Here is a 24,238-nt window from a genome sequence, read left to right as displayed (position 1 = left end):
TCAAGATTGACAGAGGAATTTTTTCCTCCCCTTTCGAAAAAGCAAAAACCTGTAAGCCTTAACCCCAAAGAAATAATTCATTGCAGTCCTCTGGCTTGTGCTATCAAAGAGATAAGACTTAGATGATTACATGGGCTCCTTCTGGCTTTATAATTTATTTTGCAAAATAGGGGGGGGGGGGGAAATGAGAGATTAGCAGCTCTCATGGGAGCGGGAGGAGGGTTTTCCCATGACTGGCATTTTGTAATCTCTCTCTGAAAGTGTCTTTTTCAGTCTTTGTGCCTGTTCTTTTTAGGTCATTAATATTTCTGTTGATTTTGATGTCAGAGGAGCAAGCATCTTTTAGACTTTTTTCTTCTCATAGCAGGGAGGGGACTGCTTAGTTACCATCAAGGGAATTCCTCTCAACTCTTGAATTTTTTTTATTTTCTTTTTTTACTTCAATAAATTGTTTCATTTGTTATTCTGTCTAACACCACGGTTTCTGGTGTCACATAATTACTGATGCAAGTTTTTTTTCATTCTTAGTAAAGAAAGGCTAGAAACTACTATACAAATGTATCCTGAAAGCTGCTATATCTGAGGAAAAAGTGGAACCAAGCAGTTGGTGGTGTGGATATTTTTCATGTTAAATATATGATGAATTTATTTTGGGGTAGAGAAGGCTTGGCTTACATTTCCAGTATTTGTTAACCCTTTATAGATTGAGTTATGAAACTACACATACTTCCTGTTGAGGGAAATGGCAACAACATACTATATAAAGGGAAGTAGGTCATGCCAAAGAAGGAAGATTGCTGACTTCAAAATGATCTTGTTGGCAAGCTTATTTAGCCATGAAGAGCTCTCTGCAAATTTTAGTGTATCTGGAATTAGTAATCAATAGCAAAAAGTCACTGGGGTAGTTGGGGGCTGTAGCACGTGGTGTGTGAGGAGAGGTGGAGGAAGTTAGGCTTCTTCGGTCTGGAGAAGAGAAACATGGGGTGGCAATCTTCCACCAGCCAGAGGGGGTTTATAGAGAAGAGAAGTGAGACTCTTCTCAGAAGTGCACAATGAAAAGGCAATGTATGCAATATCCAATAGGGAAAATCCGGTTTGGGTGTAAGGAAAAGCTTTGTCACCACAATTGCGGTTAAGGCCGGGAAGAGATCACCTAGAGGTGCTGTGGAGTCTCCATCATTGGACACCTTCAAACCTTGATGGAATGGGGTGCTGGAATCCACCTTTCAGGTTAGTCTACCTTTGAGCAGGAGATGAGACTTCATGACCTCCAGAGGTCCCTTCCATATTAAATTGTTTGATTTGTTAAGGATATTACAGATTTGTCCTGTAAGGGTAGAAATTCCTTCCCTTTATTTCCTGCTTATTACTAAAAGCTGAATCTGTAGTACTGAAACCTTAGTTTAAAATGGACAATTTTATTCTGACACATATCTTGTTTTATAAGATGCTGTTAAGAGTCGGGCAGCAAGACGAGAAAAGGAATAAACCTGTCTTTATCACCTGCAGTACACTGGTGAAATTTCTTTTCTTTTCCTTGGAAAGGAACTGTATGGAGTTCTACAAGGTGTAGTGGTAAGGGTTATAACCATCTAGTTTCTCATGCTTCTCTGGTTGCCTACCTTCTGAATTACAGTATGAAATTTGGAAGTGATGTTCAGATTCACTTTTTTCTCCCTTTCTGCTAGGAGCTGGGGATGTGTGTGGGAGGTTTTTTCTCCCCCTCCCTTTTCTTCCTTGTATCTCTCCAAAATAGTTCTTTCTAAACTTTACAAATAGTGCCAGGAGAAAATTTGGCATATGCATATAATTTAACTATTTACTTACTCCTAATTGACAAGAATATGCCTTCAAAAATACTAAGAATATTCTCATTTTGCAGTTTGATGTAAGGTTTATTTTGTATCTAATTTGTGGCTAACTGGCTATAGCATATGGTAACACTATTTTGAAATAAGATGCCTCAATTTTTTTAATTTTCGTTGATTCAAGGGAATTTTTCTGCTTAGCTGTTGGTGTTTTCTGGACACTTCTATTAATGTTTGAGCCTAGTAAGGGCAGGTCTTGAGTTCATAGCTGAGGCTCACTTAACAGATGGCCTTCCTTGGCTAACTTGCTGGTTCTCCTCCCCCTCTCTTCCCTTCTCTTGAGAGAGAAGGTCTCAGCGCTCATGGCTGTTAACTTGTGAAAACTGGATCCTACTGGTTTAAGCCCTTTATGCATCTAAGTTGGGAATACTCATGTTCATCTGAGCAGTTGTCCTGATGCAGTTTTCTTCCCTTTTCAACCTCCTTGTTTTCTTCTTTCCAGGAAATTTTCCCCACCCCTCCAGGTTGCCTCTTAGGCTCATCAAACATCTACACAGTTTTTCAAGAGGTGACCAGGTAGGAGCAGAAACCAAGCTCTGCATTTTAGGATATTTTTTTTTTTTTTAAATAAACAGCCTTTTGCCTGTTTTTCATATCATCTCCCCAAAATTATCTGTGTGCTGAAACTTTCTTACCATTAGATGTAATGACCCTGATATACTTGAGCCTCACTGTTTCCTTTTCCATATTTGCAGTTCCAGATTTCTCTTAAACCAGGGCATAAGTTCGTTCCTTGGAAGCTCATCTTTGCGATCTGGTGGATCGGGGCTTCAGGCAGGGATGGAAGGAGAGGGCTTAGCGGCTCTCTGGGATAGATGCCAAATAGCTTCCTCTGAATCCTCACCTCTTTTTCCCCCATTCCATGGGGTACAATAGATACACTGCCACTGTGCTAACTAGGGTAGTTTCCTTTTTGTAGCTAAAGGAACATGATTTCTAAGCTTCATAAGTTTATAATTTTAGGTGAATTTAGTTCCTTGCTAGATATAACCATTAATATTACCAATCTTTTTTTTTCTTTTTTTTTCTTTCCCTTTTCCGTCTTCCACAATTTCTTTGTTGCAGTCTGGTAATAACACTTGCCAAAAATCACTTATAAAAAATAAAACAGAATCCCTCTCAGTGCAAAATTTCCCACAAGAATGAATCCTGAAGTCCTGACCTATGTCTCATAGCTCAACATAGGTGTTCTTAAAAGGTAGATTAGTCATATGTTCTCCTTGGGGTGAGTACGTGAAGTGCCGATGCTGTGCTTGGGCACATTTGGGTTCAGAAACTCAAAGCTGACAAGTACCACTTTAAGAGGACAAACTTCTTAAATGAAATCTTAGTGGTCTGGAGGAGTTCGCGGGACTTGCTTGCTTTAGTATGCTTGAACAACTCTTTGCTCAGTCACACCTGCTTCACACACCAATGTCCAGCTTCGCAGCAAATGGCAAAAATCTGACATCCTGAACTGTATTGAGCAATAAATTCCATCCTGTTTAATGAAGTACGAATAGAGATCTCCTGCTGATCATGGTTTTCTTTGCTTGAAATTGTGGTTTTTTCTGTTTATTGTACAATACTTGAAAGCATTGGTTTTTTAGTGAGCCGACAATCTAACTACTTTACCAGCCTGGAGTGCTCTGAACTATTTAATATTACCCAAACTATTTTACAAAAAGTGCTATCTCAAAACAAACTCAAATATAGCTTTACCCAGGAAAGCCATGGAAACCTGTTTATTTTTTTGTTCTTCAGCTGGAAACAAATGTTCTGTTCTCATACCATGTGAAACTGGAATAGATTCAGGTCAGGCAATGCATATTCATTCCTTGAGACTCCTTGACAGTTTTAACTATAGTCACTTCCCTCTCCAGCCCACTCCTTTCACTTCTAACTATGAGAATGGGAATTCCTTCGTCTTTTGGGAATTGCGCTTGCATTTCTCTGAGCCTTGATGGATAAAAATCTGCTAAAACTTTGTCTAAGTGGAATGCGTTTAGTATGTGAATTGCATTCTTGGGTGTTGCAATATAAAAATATCAGCATTCACCAAAAATGGGATATTATTTTTTTCTGGGTTATTGTGGGCACTTTTATACTTCTTTCTGTATTACTAAATTTGCTATGGGAAATATTAGTCTGGGTGAGTCATGGTAGATCAGCAAGCCTTCCTTGGCTATGATCTAAAATGTCACTGATAAAGCCTAAAGCCTTTTTCTTAGACAAATGCAGCTATCCACTAGTCTGCAGTGGATGCTAATTAGTCATGTGCAAGCAGACATGTAATGCCTTCCTTTCTGACCTTCACCGAACATCTGATTGGAAATCTGTTCAGTACGTTAGCAACTGTCTCTTTTCCTGGAAAGCCAAGAAATACCCATAGGGGGTACTTGTATAAACTACCAGGCGTGGAAAATATTACATAAAAGTTTTTACTGGCCCTTAAGTCGGGATGTGGCATTACACCCACAGGAGACTAAAATCAGTTATTTGCTTTATTCATTTCAAAATTGTCCTTCTCTCGCCTGTATACGACTTGAGGGTTCAAGTGGCAGTGTAAGAGTTGAGAAGGCTGTATTGTACTGAACAAAATAAGGGCTGTTCTCCAAAACCCCGTTCCCTGCTACACAGGGTCCATCTATACTGAAGGAAAAAGAGTAAGTAACAACAGATTAGTTGTGCAGGGAACCACAAAACACATTGCCTATGTGGAAGATTTAGGTCTCTTCTCAACATTGAATTAATCCGCTGCTGAAAAGGTCTCCCCTCCTCCAGTGTTGTGTGAACCAACACCTTATTTTTTTCCCCTTTGTAATGTCTGTTCCAGAGGTTTAATGTGCTGGAGGTGGTCAGATATTTTTCTCATTAAAATTTATGTTTTGAATAGTTACCAGGTCAGCAAACTGGTTAAATAAAAAGAAGGAGGATTTAGCAGAGTCTGAGCCAGCCATTTACAAATAAATCTCTTGGGCTCTCTAATCACTAGCGAATCTAGCCATTGCTTTGATTTGAAGGGAGATTAAGGATTACAAATATTTTATAAATCTATTTTTAACTTCAGTGCCGTTATACAAAAGCAAAGGATTCAGTGCTACTTTTTGACCCTTTTTTTCAACCAGATTTAGCTGGCTAGTCTGAAAAACGTTAAGTGTTTCTACTGTGTCCATACCCACTGCATGAGAAAGCTGTCAGCGGTGTGGCCAGTAATACATTGGTACAGAAGTAAAGAAATTTGGGTATCACAGAGTGGGGCTGTAGAAAGGAAGGGTTTGCCTGGTAAACTTTTATTCATACAAATCATGGAGGATATTTTCAACTTTCATGGCTCTTTGTCTTAAAACAAATCTGAATACTTGTGCCCTGATTACCACTGAGGAGAGAGTGGCCTCCGCAGGATACTGCAAGTCCTTGACTTGCTCTTCTATCTGGTAGGGAAACATCCCTTGCTGTGGTTTGCCATCCTCCTCCTAGGCACAGGGATTTCAAATGATGATAGAATTTGCCAGGGTGAGTCTATGTAGGAAGAATTAGGTGTTTGAATACAAGGTGGTAGACCTGCTTTCTTCTGAATGTGTGTTTTACCTTTTCCAAACTTCTGGGTAGCCTGTTCTGGCAGTGAGTAACTTTGCAGGAACTCCATGAAACTGTCACAGAAAAGCACTGTGGATGCACAAGCAGCATCCTTTAGTTCCCCAGTGTGTTACACCTTTTCCTCCATTCCTTTCTTTGTCATCTGCACCAGCTGCTTGAACTGTTTTGCTCTGCCAGGTAAATTCAATTCAGTGACAAAGCAAAGGTGGGGGAGGAGGCACGATGACTCCCATTTCTCTGAAACCATCATAATTTGGTGCTTTTTAAATATTAGAAATAAAATCCTGAAATGATAAGTAAATTATAATGAAACTTAGCTGGGCTAAAGTCTTTGAGGTTTGCCTATAAATGCCATCTGGATATCTGTCAGTGCAATGTTTGTTCTTTGTATTATTCTTTCAACCTGCTGTAAACAATTTCAATGGCTTCTGGATTTCCCCTTCATACACAAATGAATCTTCAGTGCTGATCCTCCCTTTGATTCTCTGTATCAGTTCTGATGCCAAAAGAAAACAAAACTCCTTTCTGTGTAATAGCTTAACTGCGTCTCTGCTCCCGTGGGACTAGTCCGGACAGGGCAGGAAAGGCAGCCCCAAGCCTCTCCCTGCCACCAGCCTTCAGGAGACTTTGTTGTCAAGTCAGAAGGATGCAGAAAGTCAAGCTGGAGACCCGATCCTTGAAACCTGTCTCCAAGGCATCAGCTCTGGCACCCCAGGCAAGGAGAAAAAGCAGGGAAGAGGATGAATTGCAGCTGGCCCCTTCCACTGCTTTGTGTAAAGCCTTTGAACCCTTGCCCTAAGGGGAGCCAGGGTGCCCCTGCAAGGCAGGGGGCTTCTAACAAAGCACCCCTTGTGCTGGCTGCCTTCTCTGAACGCTGCAGCATTTAGGATTAGCCTGTAAATTGCCTGGTGAAAAGGGACCCCCTTCTGGTGTAAGAATGATTTCCTACTCTTGGTGATGGATGAAGCTGAAATAAAGCAGTTTAATTTTTAGAAAACTGTCAACCTTGAAAGGATTGAGCTGTTATTTTAATTAGTGTAATGAGCAAACACTACTTGGAAATCATTAAAAGAACATATACACAGCTTCAGATCCTGCTGTCTGATGTGTATTGATGAAACTTTTCTTGAACCAGAGGGATGCAGGTTAATTTTTTCCTGCTGAATTGACAGCAGCGTGGGCAAGACATTTTGCTGTTGCTTTGTATTGCATTTCCGTCACCAGGAAATTTGTAGTCAAATACAGGCTATTAAGGTAAGTGTGGGTGAATGTTGCGAATGAACATTCATAATGATCTCTTCATAGCAGTTTGAAATTAGAGTTGGCAGAATTTTCAGCTGTACCATTTTTCCTTGGGAATGCTGACCTGTTGAAACTATTGCAGGACCACATTGAGTTCAATCTGAAGGTTGGGGTTTTTTTTATTGAAAGGCTTCTCAGATCCACCATGGAAATAGAAAAGTGTACTATACAATAACTGGTGATTTAAAACTTTAGCATATAACATATAAGATGTGTATGCTCATGCATTTCTTGCCCTGCTGGATTTGAAGCAGTGGCTTGAAATTTGCTTCCCACATTCACGGTTCCCTGACCATATAATCAGCTGCTCTGCCCCAAGGATTATATTTGGAACAGTTCATTTTTCTTATGTATATACAGTTCTGACTGCAGCAGAAAGATTGATTTTATAGCAGGGATGTGAGATCCTGGATTGAAATTGCTAGCTCAAATGAAACAGAAGAGGTGTAGCGTGAACTCAAGTTGCTCACCAAGATGTAGGGTTGTCCAACCCTAGTTGGTGACACTGAGGGAGCGTGCATGTAGGCATCCCTTCTGTGGGCATCCGAGCGCTGGGAAAGTATCAGAATAGTTCTGCTGCAGAAAAGAAATAACTCTAAAACTTCAGATCTCTATGAGGGGCGGGAAAGTTTAACCAAGTTTCTGAATACAGAACTATTCCGTACACTCCATGAAATAAAGTTTTCATAGAAAGTTTAAGAGCCTTTGGAAAGAGGCTGCTGAAAAAATGGGCAAGCAAATTGCTAGCATAAGGTAAAATACAGATGGAATATGCAGGCTTGCATTCCTCCTTCAGAAAAGCACATTTTATTGGTGTAGCAACTTTGTAAAATAACACTTACAGCAAGCATTTTTGGGGTTAAATTCCTACTCATATGGTTCTCCTTAGTATAGATGTTGTTCAGCTGATAGGAGCTGGAACACTGTGCATTGCCCAGATCCTCGTGATGGGTAGGTTTGTAAAGATCACCATGCTTCACGTTGCTCAGTGACAGCAGGCAGCAGGTGTTGATGGCAGATGAGCTGATCCAGCAGAAGCATTGTGTCATTTGTCTTTTCATTGCATATGTGTAGTCCTTCTATATGTATTTCTCAAGGAGACAGCCAAAACTAGTGAGATAGCACTACAGTGTCAGAGGAATTGTTTAATGAGGGGTGAGACCCTGACTAATTGTGGACCTGAAGGGAGAAATTAAAGAAAATTTAGGATATATTTGGGGGGGGGCGGGGGGGGATATGATTATTCTTGCATTGCCCTATTGCCTTCACCTGTAAAGAAAGAATTGTCATATTTTAACATTTTTACGATTTAACAGTTGAAGTCTGCTATAAAGCTAGGTCAGATGACGAAATGCTTGCTCTTTTTCCTGCACCTCTTTCCATCAATGCTGCTTGAGTTTGGCCATGGAGATGGAATCAAATTTCATAAGGGAAACGAAAATCTCATTTTCAGACAGATGTTGGATATCAAAAGCAGAAACATGTTAGAAAGCTTGATCTGATGAGCTATACATATGGTTTAATTTTTCAGTAGAAAATGTAATTAAATTGTCTGGCATTCCTGGATTAGCCCACAGTGCTTCATGCTATAATCTTGCACAAAAATCTTAAGTGTGTGGTTTTGGTATTTCTGGTGTACGTAAACTGCTAATATTGTAGCTTTTCTGTTGTGAAGGATTGGTATCTGGCTCAATTTATTTACTAATTAACCTTCCTTTTTTTGCTGATCATTAGAGGGGTGCGCTATGTGGTCATAGATAATCTCATCCTCTGTTATTACTCTGGGAAGAATGCTTTTTAACTTTCATTTCTCTCAATACTAATTCTAAAGCTTTTTTAAATGGTAGAAGAAAAAAAAAAGTTTTGAGTAGCATAGATTTCTTTGCTGTACATTTCATACATTTACTATGAAATTTGGGTCATACTGATTCCCGGCTATACTGCTTCCTAGAGGACAATCACAGAAGGTATTTTTAACATACTCGTTGGCTTGCTTTTCCTTTTCTTCAGAGGAAAATAATTCTGAGCAAGTGAGAAGAGGAGCAGGGAAGAACTGGCACACGTGATGTTTGCCAGGGAAGGAGCAAGTAACTAAAATCCAAAGGGCCACACTAAGCCTTCAGCTTTGCACAAGGATGTGCGTAGGCTTCACGGATCAGCTGTCTGCCATGGCCTTAGACTTTCCCTACAAACCCTGGAAGTGAGGCGCGTGGGCGCACAGCACCATGGACGTGTAAGATCACAGTGTGTACTGCCTTGCCTGTTTAACAATAGCGGGGAAGGAGCAGCAGCCCAGCGTGTGACAGCAACCCAGGTCTGCGTGCCGGGCGTCCCTGGCAGTCATCCTGCGCTGCTGAGGATGAAACCCGGCGCTGCCATACCTGCCTTACTGCTGTCGGGCGTGCTGGTTCAAGGAAGCAGGTGTGTGCGATAGCGCACGTGACGCTTGTATGCCTTTGTTCTGTTTGGATGTAGCACTTGTCTTCTCTACTGTGGAAAATGAAAAATAGCTACCTTCTTATCATATTGCAGACGTTCGTTGCTTCATGGTGTTTGGCTATCATAAGGCTCATTTAATGTGAATCAGATGGAAAGTGTGCAGAGTGGTTTTCTGACACCTTTCCAAGAAAAATCTTGGGTCAGCTGGCATACAGCTTTCTGAGTGTTGGCTCAGCTGAGTCTTCCCGGAGCTGGCAACTGAGCTGCCTGGTCAGCCATGTAGAAGGCAGGAGTGCAACACTAGGGTATGGTGAAGAGTAACATGTAGGTAAGACATTAAGTAACCCTTAAAGGTATTTAGACTCCCAGCCACTTGGGCAATTCAGACTGAGGAGTGGCTAGGGAGGCCTGCATGTTGTGCTGAAAGCAAGCGGAGTGATTGCAAGGAAGAAAGGTGAGGACCCTGGAATTGACCATTTTGACATCCCTCAGTCAGAGACCCCCCCAGCAGATAAAATGACACAGATTGTAAACCGGATTGTATCTGGCTTGGCTTAGCTGGTCACAGTCTTTCTAGTGATTTAAATAATCGTTTTCCTGAAAGGAGCATTTAGCTGTTGGGAAAACTTTTTCAATACTTTGTGATAATTCTAGCGGAGACTGATCTTTTGATGGCTTTTTGCTTTCAAGTTGCTTTTAGCTTGGGATGTCCCTGTTTTTCTGGTCCACAAGCATCATCTATCTCTCTAAATACCTACAGTAACCAATTTTAAGTGTCTGAAACCCTAATATCCATTTTTTCCATCCATGGCATCCTGACATCCTTAATCTGTGTGCTAACACAAACTGCCCAGTATTGATTTAGTTTCATTATTCAAGGAAAAACTTTTCTTTTTTTGAACCAAAAATGTTAATAGCATTTCTCTTAATCCCAGAGGCAGATTTAAGATCACCTTGTTTTAAAACTAAAGTTCTTTGGCAGAAACTTAAAGCACAGAATTTCTCTGGAGTGTTTGCAGCTGCTAATGTTAGCTTGTGTACTTAGAAATCAGTATGTAATAACATATCTCATAATAATCTAGCAGCTGGGGAAGTCCATGTGCATTCAAAGACAAATAGGCGGCCAGCCACTCTGATAATTACCACTTCATAGCCCTTTCTGTGAAAGGCTACAAAATGGAATTGGTGCAAAAATGGCTTTCAACCGGAGATACCCCAAACCAATATTAGCGAGAAGGTTTCACCAGAAACACATGTAGGATAAAATATTCAGTAGCATTTCAGAAAGCATTAGCGAGGCATAGTACAACTCTTTAAATCCATGAATTATCATTTACATGGCGAAAACAAAATCCCCTAAGTGGTCTTCTAAAAACACTTTTGAAATTAAACCACCCCATGTGTAGTCTGTAGCATTTATTTTCTGTTGAGCTGTTTTAGGTTAGGCTGCCTCTACTAACTGGTTTTGTTTGGCTCTCATCAAGCTGGCAGACATCTTGCAAGAGGGAAAAATTGGCTGGGCATTCTGTTTCTTCATACCTTTTGGACTCAGCTATGATAATCTGAACTGCCAGAGAGGAGTTTAGATGGTACCCACCTTATTTAAGGTAATGAAATAAAGTATGTGTGACAGAATGCGTTCAAGAGAACTGAGGCAAGATGCGTATCTTGCTTAGATCTGAATTTTAGATTTGTCATCTTTGTTGCCTTCTTGAGTAGCAGTGAAAATTAAATGAAGTGGCAGTGCTGAAGCAGCATGCTTTTACCCACCATCTCTATTCACCCACCTTTTCAGCTCATCTCTTCTCCTTTTTTTTTTTGTGTGACAGTTTAGCACACACTGTGAACATATGCCAAAATGCTCACTCTTACATTCTTAAGAGCTTCCTTCATTCATCTTGAGCTGTTATCAAGAGCTTTGTCTGCTTCATAGATGAATTGCACAGTGCTGAATCAATGTCCTCTTGTACTGGAAAGCAGACAAATGATTCTGAGAGAAACTCTGTTGCATTTGTACACAGTGAGTGAAGAGATGGCTTACCTCATGCAGAATATGGGTATCAAAACACCTTCTGCTTCTCAACTGAGGCGATGATATAAACGTGGCTGCTGATCCTAAACCAAAAAAAATTAGAAATGTTTGCTTGCTGCAAGTTACTTTGCATGCTTGATAGATATTCCAATGTTATGGATGACAATTTTTGGAGCATAAGCTACTACATATATTTCATTAAGGTGATTTTCAGATCATGTATTATTTTGGCTCTACACTTGTTTTAAATTCTCTTTAATACAGTTCTGGCTGTAGCATAAATGTACTTAACACTCAATACTCTCCTTTACAGGAGACTTTAGCTGAATAAACCAGACCTATTGTGTAATTAAGGAGTTTCTTTGGAAATTGGCTTCATTTCAGTTTTAAATACATTGTCTAATTTGTTCCAGAAGTAAAGTGAACTTGTTTTTCAAAACTTGCTCATGATTGCTGGTGGTCAGAGCTATAATAAATTGAATTCCTTCCTAATTTAAACATTTTGCAAATGCGTAAGCTAAGTTACAGTCTGCACCAGCCATTGACAATACAAAGTGATAGTACTTATCCCAAGAAAATTGTCTTTTTAATCATATAGAAGAACAGCAACCCTTCCTTTCCATTGCTGATACACAAACGTTGGAACTATTTGAGCAACAGGTTCTCCAGTAATTTGAGTGCAATACTTGAGTAGATTTGCGTTGAGGGAGAGGGGAGGAGGTAAAATACAGCCTCTGCTAGAGATTGTAAACTATATGTGTATTCAGCAAGCAAATGAGATACGAGCTTTGAAACAATAAGCTGCTCTATAATGCACAGACGGTCTTTCAGGATAACAAGCCCAAGCTCTGAAGTCTCTCTACACATTGATAAAAATGTCTAACGAACTCTGAATGAAATATATTTATTCTGTCTCATGTAAAGCCCTGCAAGCTACTAAGAACTGAGCTGCTGACTCAGTCATTGTTCCTGGTTTTTACAACTCCTCCCATTCAGTTAATTAAAAAACCTGTTCCTGAACAGGAAACAAAAGCACTTTTTATACAGAATTGATCTATGTACATTTTCAAGATTTCTGCTCCGTGAATGCACTTTTTCTTTAGCTTTGTTTATTGCAGCGCAACTGCCTGCCAGAGGCAATACTGTTGACATGACTGTCCTTCTTGGGTGGAATATTTCACTACACACCGTCCTACACTTGTGCCAGGGCCCATTGAGCATGGGATGGGGTCAGAACCTGAAAGGCTCAAAAGGCCACTCAGTGAGCAAGAAAGCCATGAACGACACTAAAGTCGGGCCATAGAAGTGAGGATATTCACGTGGGAGTAACAGGAGGAAAAAGATCTGTCAGCAAAAGAGCAGAAAGCATGAAGGGTGGTGGGTTTACGATTGAAGAAAGTGTCTGTGCACTGTGGCAGAAACACTCAGAGCTTGAGTTTTGGTGAGTGTGGACTTGGAAGCTTTTGCAAAATAAATAAATAAAAGCTGTTAGTAAGGCAGAGTTAAGGATTAAGCTCAGCAGTTGCTGCTGTTATTTTAGCAAAAGCTTTGACTTGCCAAGAAATAGAAGAATGTGTATGAAGTTGTTTGGAAAAGCCACTTTCATTCTGTTAAGTTTATTTTTTAAGAGATGGCTACCAAATCCAAAAAGTTGTCTGGTGTAAATCCACAAGTCACTCCTGGTTAGAATCTCTGCAGTCTATGTTATGACCAAAAATACGCTTCTTCACATCTTAAATTCCTTCCTATAATTGCAACTCTCTCCATTTTTTTTAATCAACAAAGTGAAGTAATACAATTCACAGCAGGCCTGATGCAGGGGTTGGGACCTGGTAGTTTCTAAATTGCAAAAGTTTGCTTTGTTCAGTGCAATCAGATTTTGGTCCCCTAAAATGATTAGCCTTCTTTCCAACCTCTGCTCCTCCTCTAAGAATGAAGCCTCTTTCATCTGTCAGTGTAAGATTTCTCTGTTGCCACTGGTGGACAGGATTTCTTTTTTGAATTCTGTCTGGTTTTTATCTTAACCTCAAATAAATATCATAATTTACTTGAATCCACAGGTAATGAGGGGATAGATTGAACTACTCTCTGTAAGTACAGTCTATGTTTAAAATACTTTTTATCCGTGCAAAAATTGTCTTCAAATTTTGGAACAAATTTAGACACCAGAATTGGAAGAATCTGTTCAACTAGAGCTGCACTGATCTCAGGTCCTGAAAAATTGCTGCCCTTAGAAAACACTCCAGTTTCTTTCATTGACACTTCAGTTGCGCAAGAAACTAAAGTTCACTATTTAGCAACCAAAATGGGGAGAGTGAGAGGGAAGAAAGGCTTCTTCCCCTGTGGATTTCCCGTGAGGAGGCATCCGCTGAAGCAGGGGAAGCATGGAGTTGGGTTTCTGTACTCATTCGGTACTTGGAGTCAAGCAAATTACGAACTACAACTGCACTGTTGCTGGTGGGGGCATCAGCCCAGACAGAACAAAGTTGTGTTACTGTGTTTTCTTCGAACTAATGACGACAAATTTTGTTTTGATAAAAAACGGGATTTTGGTCTTTCTGCATTAAAGAGGAAATCTTACACATTCATAATTTCTACTGAAATCAGTGTTAATGAGGTGAAGGAATCCATGGTGTAAAGGCAGAATTTTTTGATGCAGCTGTGATAAAATCCCAGCATGCTTGGCTAACCTTCAACAGGTATTCTAATATGGTCTGTTTGAGCCTGCTTGAAACTGTAATATTAATTTCAGATGTTAACCAGGAGTTTATTCTGTTATTCTCATCTCAACTTTATTTTGTGCTTTAATTAAATGTTAATCTGTTGTAGACAACCCTGTTCTTTTAATGTATGTACGTCTTGGGATGACTGTATGCTAATGATTTGGGAGATGATCACCTAGTTAAGAATAGATCCAAAGGCAAATGAAGTCTGTGCTGCTTCTTAATTTTAAATGTATGTGATGTTTTTCACTAAAATAGGAAAATCTACTTGGGAAGAACAATGTAAGGTGCTGTTAAGGGACTTGGCTGCCATCCAGCGCAAGGTTTGATGTTCAGTTTGCATTGACATACCTAAGCTGGGTCTCCGGTCCTTAGGATTGATTTTTAGCCCTGAATCGGTGTTAATGTATAAATGAAAGCAATGTATTTGCTTAGTAAGACAAGTGATTCAAAGTACAGTAGGAATGGTAACCATGTACTTTTTCACCTTTAGTTCTACCTCATTTTCTTTTTCATCTGTTCATGCGGAGGACAGCAGTTTTTGCTAGAGGCTCCTGTTAAGTGAGGGATAAGTTGGCTTTACCTTCTTATCAAATCTTCCTCTCTGGTGGCAGGCAGTTCCAGCAGATGTTCTCATAAGGATCCTGGATGCCGCCCTAGTAGGTCAGAGCTATAAGCTTTCAGTGACTCTTACCATTTTCATAACTGAGGTCTAAGTGGGTATCCACTCTGGTACCAAAGGAGCAGTGCTAGTAGTCATGTAAGAAAAGCTTCTGTCATAGGGCAGCTGCTGTTAAATATAGTTATTTCAACACTGTTTCATAAAGCTCTGGGTTGGTTTAGTTTGGCTTTCTGTAACTTTTCTCTCTTGATGCCTTTTTGTGCTGTGATCCAGGTAAGCTCTGATATTCACCAAGAGAGCATGCCATCTTCATGTGCATGTCTTTATACTCTTACTGTTCAACAGAAAACTAGCCGCAGCTTTTGTTAATAGTAATTTGGAAAGTCAGACAGTGCGGTAGTCATCAGAGTCCTCTACATGGTCACTTGAGTGTGTGAACTAACACACTGTCTATGGAATATTCTTGGTGTCTGTTGGCAACACGTGGGAAAGGAATAGAACCATGTTAATTACAAGTTAGATTGACGATAACCCAGTGAGTAAGTTAAATCTAGTTAACTTACAGTCCAGACACTAAAACATGTGACCCCATAAAATGGAACATTTCATTGTGGTAATCTTGTATTTGTGATGATAATAACTTGTGAAACAAAGGTTAGAGGTTAGGCTTGTTTTCCCTGTCTGTCTTTTTACATCATCTGTAACCTAAAATTCCCTCTCTTGCTGTATCTGTGAATTAAATCTGCTTTAAGCTATCATCAGTCACCATTTGAACTGATTTTTCTTTGTTAGGCTGCCAACAGAATCAAAATTTTTTTTGTTATGCTCTTTAATAGTCATAGAAGTAAGATAAGAGAAAAGAGAACGCTAGGCTGTACCATCCCCTTTGCTTTGCCAGCATAGGATTAGAGGTTTTGATTAGCAAGCATTGCATTGCTGTGTGGGAAACTTGGTTGGATTCCCTTCCTTGATCTCTCGAACGGTGTCTATGCATATGCACAGGTGATGTGTCAGCGTGCTGATGCTCCGCTTCGACATGTCTCACCAGGTTGTGATGCCTGACTCATTCTGTCGTGGTTGAATGGGTATTTGTACCGCAGACATAACAGAGAGAGGAATAAAGGCATTTAAGGCTTCAAAATCTTCATAATACTTCCGAGAAATAAAACTATTCATTCTGAAGGGCTCTTTCCCTATGAAGTGTTGCGCAATCTGTGCTGACTGAATGTGCCTTTGTGCCTTGCCCTCTGCTTTGCAGTGCTGTAAGTTTAGCTCCAGTACACTCGATGAATTCTACTTGTATTATGTTTACTTAGATATGTCTCTAGTTCATGTTTCATCTGTTTTTTTAATACATTCCCAAAATTTCCAGAAGATTGGGTACAGATGGGGACACGGTAGTTCCCCTTCTTCAGCCCTCTCCCCTCTCCTCAAGAAAAAGTACTGACAGGCAGCTCTTAAAAAACAGAAGCAGTATTTCAAAATTTGTTTAATAGCTGTTTCATGGTGATTATAATATAAGAATCAATTGTAGCTTTTCTAGTTTGTGGCCCAGTTGTTATCCTTTGGAAGCTGTGTACCTAAGACTCTTGTGTATTTTCCTGCTGTATTCTCCACCCTTTTATAGTTTCGTGTATGCTTTCAGCACGTTACAATATGAAGATAAACAAAGAAATTCTTATTAATAACTCAGAAAAACTTCCCTCTGCCCCTCAAACCTTTTTCTGCATAGCTCTCAGAAGCTATCAGTGTGGCAGATAAGGATGAACCTGTACTGTTGGGCTGTCTTGCCCTTTCTTTGACTGAGGGGATGAACTTGCCATAGCATGCATCCATGTTAGTTTGCTGCCGGGTCCCAACCTCAGGTGAAATCAGTAGCTCCTTCAATGGGGAACCCAGAGGTGATGGAGCAGTGATTCGCTTTCCTGTCCTCTCCGTGGGCAGTAGGGCTGTGAGCCTGTCTGCACTAGTTCATTTGCAGACTACTGTCTGCTCCTGCTGTTGAAAACAGCGTTCTGTGATTCCATTTATACTTGCAGTTTCTCTCTCCGATGAGTCTTTTCCTTCTGCAGTGGGGACCCAGCAGGACTGCAGCTCCAGAGGACCTGAGCATGCAGGCGGTCTTCTCTTCTCTGGAGAGCTGTGAACAAACACTAAGTTTTAACAGGCTGGAAGATGGCAAAAGTGAAGCAAGGCATTTATTTCCCACTTGTTACTTCCGCATGTCTGCCAAACCTTTTCATATTAAATTAGTGATACGTCCCTGAAAGAGCTGCAGTATTAACTTTACACCTTGGTTCCAGTTAGTCACATAATAGCTGTATCAAAGATGTGATGGATTCTTTTTTGTTTGGCCTTTTTTCAGGTCTAGACACTGCCATGACAACACTTCTTGCAACACTAAAATGCCACATGTAGATTCTATGCAAAGACATATTGGCAAATGTCAATTTAAATAAAAAACTTATTTTAAAAAAAATTACATGTAGGCTGGAGTGTTAGGATTATGTCTTAATCTATTATTTTGGAGTCTTTGGTTTGCCATGCTCGCTCTTGACTGGCTGCCTTGTCTAAGGATTAGATAGGGACAAAATAGCTCTGCCGTATGATCTAGTTGATGGGGTGACAAGTGAGACCATAAATTGAGATTTCCTTCCATTGTACCCCACTGAGATGAATTTATTTCTGCATCAGGTGTTGAGGGGCAGTTGTGTACACTGTCAGCTGAAGACTATACAGGTCCATCTAAGAACTGGGTGTGCTGAAGTGTACTTTCCAATTCATGCAAACGCATTCTCCCTGATATCTAGAAAGCCACCTCTCTGTGCCCTTTGTTGTTACATCTTATTTATGCTTTAGGCTTACGCTCTTCAACTCTGCCCAGTTATGTCAAGGATCATCTTTTGGGGGAGGAAAACAAAGTTATTTCCTATCAGCTTGCTGCACAGGAATGCTGAAAAATGTAGACAAAAATTGTCTTTTTCCAAAATGGTGTTATTCTGGCAGGTAGAGAACCTTTTCTTTTCGGGTCAGCTCTGCTGTTCTTTGAAATACTGAAATGCAGTCAGCAGTCAACAAATAATATGAAGCATAAACCTCTGCAGTACTTTTGCTACCCTGCTGTGCTGTCTGCGCATTCTTGAGAAATGCTGGGCTTTGCATACAGTCTCACATAGAGAGATGAGAGACTTACTAAATAATCAAAGCTGCTGTGAAAGACAATACAACTCCTGCCTCCTTGGAGAAACATTTAACAGCTAACGCAATTGAGCAGATGTTTCAGTGGCCTTCCATGTTTCCTACTGATGACATGCAGCTACGTTTTCTTTTTCTCTTCCCTTCTTCTTTTTCTCTTCCCTTCTTCTTTTTCTCTTCCCTTCTTCTTTTTCTCTTCCCTTCTTCTTTTTCTCTTCCCTTGGGATTTCTTTTTTCAGATTTTCTTTTTGGTATATGAGCATATACGTGCTCTCATCCTTTTATATCAATGAAAGCTTGACTGTTTGTTCAGCCTGTGAACCCTTTCCCTAGATAAGGACTCCCTTGGTCTAGGCACAGTACAGGCACAGTACAGACACATTACAAAAGGAATGTTTCTGTCTTGGAAACATTCTGGACTGTTGGAAATTGCTGCACTATTTGGTGGTGAGGTGTAAGTCACTGCGAAGACCAGTGGATCCTACATTACAGAAATAACCTGTATGAGGTGGCTTAGAGTTGTGAAGGTATGTAAGCCTGCAAGAGCCTAAGCAGGAGAAGCAACATGAAGGCTGGGACAGAAAGGGCTGGTTAATGCCCCTGCTTGCAGATATTGCAGGGCCAACTTCTGGCAAGAAGGAAGATGAACTGATCTTCCTGCTCCTACTGGGTTTTAATAAATGCCTCCATAAACTGGAGGATAAGCCCTGGTTTAGGTCTTTCCCTGCCTTTTTATCTTTCCGGACTCATTTCCAGCAGTAGTGGATTTACTGTCTTTGCTGTAAGTACCTTCACAGGGAAATAAGAATTCATATTCTGCAGAGATAATATATACTAGAATGAAAGTGTTGCAATACTGTGCCTGCCAGAGGCCAGATTGAAAGGTAAAGAGATATAAAGCTTGCAGTAGTTGTTCATTACTCCCTTGCATTTGGCTGCAAAGGAGTAACTACACCTGCTCAGTGGACCGTGTAGGTATTACAAATCTTTGATCTTTCTGAACCTGTAATGATTTACTAGAGAAACATTTCATTATTCTTTTTGTGCTAGTAAGAGAGGGGTGAACTTCTATAACAGTACAGTTTTAGCTTTAGATTTTCTTTACTTTTTTGTTGAACTCCTAATTAACACACAGTTAAATTGCCTTGTGATTTGTTTAAGCTTGATGTCAGTTTTGTAAAGTCTCCCAATGAAGTCGTGCCTCTTGTGAAGTGTAATAAAATTCCACTTTAACTTGCAGTCAAGCTAGACTTACGTCCATTTAACTTGTATTTCAGCCATGCTGTCTTTTTTTTATGGCAGCTTGAATAGAGACCAGGGAGAAACATAGTAAGAAATTGTCTCCTTCCTCCCCATTAGTTAGTTAGTTGACATCTGGCTCAAATGTGTATTGCAGGCCCCTCTTCAGCCCTTCTTTCTCCCCTTCCCGTAAAAAAAGTCTGTCTTTTTCAATGAGGAAATAAATTTTTAAAAACCATCTATAGAAAATCTCCAGTTATAAACCATCTTTTCCAAAGGAGAGGCATTTTAACATCTAGCCCTGACAGCTTCCATGCACAGCATACTTCTTGATTTCGTAACAGGAGGAGATTAACGCTGCCCTTCTATTATATGCTTTGGGATCTGTATGTACTCCTCTGTAGTCAACCTCCTCGTGAACTGCTGCTTATTAGCAGCGAAAGCACAGACGGCTTTGTGTTTGCACGGCTTAGCTGAAGGAAGGGGAGGATGGCACAGATAGCGACATAGACGGTTCTGAGCATCTCTTTGTACCGAAGCAAAGCTCCATCCCAGTTGCACACAGCCTAAAGCATTTGTTCTGTGCTGAGGAATTTGGGACTTTTCTGTAGAAGTTTGTATTGCAATGGGTAACTGGCTTTTTCTTGCCACCAGACTATCTATTGTTAAATATGTAGCAGTCATAGTAAAATAGTATTACTATGCTTCCAAACAGAGTAACTAGAGAACCTAGAATTAAAGACCACTGTCTCATTCAAAGTGGTGGATGGGTATTGTTCATATAATGTATTATTATTCAGTATGTTGTTTTCCTTCCTTGTTCATGTGAATTCATGCTTTGTTACTGTGCCCAACTCAATTCCCGCTCTGAAGTGAGTTTTCAATTTCTTTCTGAACTAGCAAGATTTTATCACTGCAGTATCTCACAGTTTCAAAACACTATGTAGCTTCCATGCAGTATCATATTCAACTCCATTCTGTACATAAGGGGGGAGTGTTAAATCAGAAGTAACCCCACTGGACTTAGATCTGTCTGAAGTGACTCAAACTTGCTGTGGTTTTGTTTTTTTTCTTTGTGGAACTTAAAAGTATGAAATGCCATTATAAATTGTAATCACAGCTTGCCTCTAATAGTAACCACAGCTGGGAATGCTGCAAATCAGACCCCTGGATCCCAATTTGGGCAATCAATTAGAGTTGCATCCAGGTGGCTGTGTCAGTAGTCAAAGAGGACAGCAATTGAGAAGTAAGCAGGAGAGAGGAACAGCCTCAGGTCAGCTCACAGTGAACCAACACTGTGTGACAACTTCTGTAAAATTTAAGAACATCTTGCCCTTGGTGGCTATCTGTGAAATATGGTCATTGGCTCTATGCTCTAGAGTAGTAGTTTTTCTGTGCTGTCAGGTGCTCCCTGGTGCAACTCAGTCTCTGCTGCTGCATGATGTCCTGGCACATCCTGGCTCCACGTAGGAGGAGGTCTGACTTCACCCAGCTCCCCCCTACTCCTGAATTTCCTTTGCAGGAAAGTGGGGTGCCCGCAGGGGGAAGGACCTGCGGTGCGGGGGAATGCACCTTCCTCTTGGTTAGGCTGTGGCTGACAGGGAAATCCTGAAACCAGGACTTACATGGTCTGTATGGCAGACTGGGGATTAAAAAGCACAGTTCTCCCCTCTTCATCTCTCCCTGTCTGAGCCTCGGGCATCAGTCACAACACGCTTTCCAGTGTCAGTTAACTGTGAGCACCTCCCTGCTAATTGTCCAGATTCCTTGAGCCTGGAGGTGCCGGCTGCCTGGCCCCTCTATCACTTTGCACTGAAAGGCGCTCAGAGCGGGCAGGCTGACAAATTCAGCTTTAGGATGCTGGCATGTTTCTATAGAGTATGTGAAATGTTTTTCCAAATGCTTGTCCACTGTCAGTTTTCCTGTAGCTACCCATAGTGTCTGCCAGGCATAGCTTAGTCACTCCTAAAATTTCTACTCTTAATCCTGGAGCTACTGTAAAGTCTGTGGAAGAAGAGGTTGCCAGAATTTTTCAAGATAGAGGGTGTGTCTACAACGAAAGTTTTAGATAACCTTCAGTAAGCAATTAAACAAATTTACAGGGAAGAAAACCTCTGGAGCTACTAAGCCCAAAGATACCTCTTCCCTGCTCTGGGCATCCTTGAGCCATGAGTTCCTCCTAGAGGTGTGGAGGAGATTCTGGGTGGTATTGCTAAATGTGCTTAAAGTCCTCCTTATACAGCTGTCGTTTGCTCCTGTCTAAGGCAGAATGCTGCACGAGGCAGACCTTTGGTCTGACCTGGAGAAGCCATTCCTGTAGTCAACTACGTTGCTGTAATATATGGGAATGGCTTCAGGAGGTCAGACCAAAGGTCCTGCTGCTTCTACTCTAGTGTTGGTCTTTGAAGTACCTGAATTGTCTTGGCAGAACTTCCAATAATAGCATGTCCTGAAGCAGACATGAAGTTAGGAAAACTCCAAGGCAACTGATTCTTGAAGTGTGGTGAAGCTTATTAAACACTTGCAAAATACGGTCTTGCATTGGGAAGTACCAGCATCTTTAGTTACCCTGCTGATAATACTTCACAGTTACTGAGGTCACTTAGAAAGACAAAACGTATGGAAGGGAGTAAAAGGAAGTCTTCTGTCTTGTAAGTTGATACTGAGGCTTACAACCACAGCACTCGAGCATACTGATGAAAAGAAGAGTGTGCCTCTGCCAGCAGGGTTGTTGGGGTTCGGTGGAGGAGCTGAGCCTCTTGGTCTTGCACCTCTCTTGGGGTGTGTGTGTGTACACGTGTGTGCACACACCTGGCAGGGTGGCGGGACAGGTCTTTTTCATGGGGTGTCAGGAGTTGCTGAGCTTGCATTCTTTTCCTCCTCTGCTGCTAGGTGGCCTGAAATAGTTTAGTGTGGGTGAATTCTCTGAACATGTCACAAAAGTTTCAAGTCTGATGGGATGTATAGGGGCAGCAGGGTGTTGTGCACAAAAATGCTGAAGGAGTGAGAAAATATTTCTGTAGGTGGCTGACGTATTGATGTGTTGGATGTATTTTAATGAGGTTGAGCACTGTTTGGGAACAATAATCTAGTGGCTGCGTGCATTGCTAATTTTAAAATATGATTTACAGGAGATGCACTAACCATTGATTTTACTCAGCCTTTTTCTCATTTTCTGGAGTGGCTTCTTACATCAAGTCTAGCCATGCTATTGTCTGGCTGAGACCAGCCTTTAACTTAGTAGTGGTTAGTGTTTCTAAATTTAGGAAGATTGTTCCACTGATTTAAGTTTAAGTCATACAAGCAGCAAATGTGCCCATCTAAGCTTTCGTTATCGCTGTGTTTATAAAAGAAAGCTTTTAAACTTTGTGCTTGTAGTGCAGAGAGGTGGTTGATGTACGTGGCTGTCCCTGGCAGGTCTGCCTGGGGCAGCTGCCTCCGTGTTAGTTCTTGCCTTTTACAAGACTTAGAAAATAGCCAAGGTTTTCATGCTGGAGGGAGGTAAAGTCAGCAAGAAACACTTCTTTCTAATGCTCTTCTGAAGGCGACCACCTTCAAAATGTTTTAAACGTGTATGGTTTAATTTCTTATGTTAGCTAAAGTTCTCAAAGGGCTTAATTTATGATTAAGGAAAGTTAGGTGCTATTCCACTCTTAGGGAAGCCTAGGGGGAAAAGGGTTTTAGCCTAGCATTTTTTAATAGCTGTTTGATGATGCTAAAAACAAAAACAAAACCCTTATGTTTGTTGTTTTGGGGTTTTATAGTAATGGGTGTGTTTTCTTTCTGTAAAACTTCTAATATTAAGGGCTAAAAAATGCTATCTGTACAGATACTATTATACTGAATTACGTACACAAACACAAATGCCTCCATAGTTATTTACTATTTCTAGCGAGCATGTGACAAAAGGATCTTTTTTTATTTAACTTCAGCACCCACATGTTCTTTTTGTTCTGACCTGGTGAAATGGGGTGTCTTTCACAGCAAGTTCAGAAGACTCTCTGCAATCTTTCGTCTTCATGTTTGGCTGCTAATAACCAGAAAAATTGACTGAGCAAAATGGTAAATAAGTTGAGCCAGCAGTTGCCACAGTGACAGTTGTCCAATATAAATATCTTACAACTCTTCTGTTTATCATCTGTTTTCAGGGCAGTTTAAGCTGCTGGAACAAGACCGAGATATTAAGGAGCCAGTGCAGTATTTTAACAGTGTGGAGGAGGTGGCTAAAGCATTTCCTGAACGAGTTTACGTCATGGAGGAAATAACATTCAACGTTAAGGTAGACCCTGAATAAATATTTATCCCTGTTTAAGTGATTAACTGTTACAACCTTTATATACATGGCAAGTGAGCAATGATGCTGTGTGGGAAGTGTGATTTTTTGAGAAAAAAAGCCTGTAGTGTTCTGCATTCAGTGATGGTGCTCTTCAGGATCATTTTTGCAGTCTTAAATCAACATGACCTCTAAGGGCTCTCCTGTCCGATGTCACTTTGGGGAGCAGTCCTGATGATCCATCCAATAATTCGTCTAATTAGGATGCTCCTGCCAGATTTTAAACAAATGTTGTTTGTTGCCCCCTTTCCCCTCCCCCTCCAGCAGTCTGAATTTTATTCTCTTCTAAGCAGCAGCTGCTCAAATCCCTGTCCAGAAAGCCTTATTCTCAGGGAGCACGCAGGGTGAAATGATGCGGTTGCTTGTCTCAAAATTACTGCGGCTAAATACCATTGTGAATAAAACAAAAAAAAAAAAAAAAAAACACCAAAAGACACACTTGTTCTCTGTGTGTGTTTGTTTGCATGTGCATGCCTCTTGGGCTCATCAAAGGGTCAGCAATGGCACCCATGAGTGTAAGAGGGCTTGCTATCACCAAACACACTGCAGTGCAGTGGCATGAAACAGTGAAGACAGAACTTGTTCTTCCTTGTCCTACTTATATGTGTGACACTACACAAGGTAGGTCAGCTCTGCCAACAGAGCAGAGGGGTCTTTGGGCTCGTCTGGTTTGCTTCAGTTGATACGCCTCCTAAGACTGGTAGAAGAGCATTCTAGAGCGGGGCTGCAATGGTGCAGATCCACGTTGTGTACCCTACGGGGGAAACTGGTTGATACTGCTGGTGCAAAACCAGTACAGAGTTTCCTGGTCCCATGTATAGGGAGGTGGGGTTTGTATAACAACCTTTTAGTGAAGAAACCTTTCCCTTTCTTTCACTGTTAGAGTTGGGGGACACCAGCCAGTCT

At 40.8% G+C, this 24,238-nt stretch overlaps 1 protein-coding gene across 1 annotated transcript in view; it reads left to right on the top strand.

Moving 5' to 3' along the window:
- GAREM (GRB2 associated, regulator of MAPK1) overlaps nucleotides 1–24,238 on the top strand; it is a 100,827-nt gene that overhangs the window by 56,938 nt on the left and 19,651 nt on the right. The window contains exon 4 of the mRNA XM_010574417.1: nucleotides 23,148–23,278. Coding sequence (XP_010572719.1) covers nucleotides 23,148–23,278 — 131 coding nt within the window. The remainder of the gene's footprint in view (nucleotides 1–23,147; nucleotides 23,279–24,238) is intronic.

The sequence above is a fragment of the Haliaeetus leucocephalus genome, unplaced genomic scaffold, assembly GCF_000737465.1.
Source record: "Haliaeetus leucocephalus isolate CR32 unplaced genomic scaffold, Haliaeetus_leucocephalus-4.0 Scaffold428, whole genome shotgun sequence".
NCBI lineage: Eukaryota > Metazoa > Chordata > Aves > Accipitriformes > Accipitridae > Haliaeetus > Haliaeetus leucocephalus.
The sequence above is the reverse complement of the archived record's forward strand: the minus strand, read 5'-3'. Positions and strand labels throughout refer to the sequence as shown.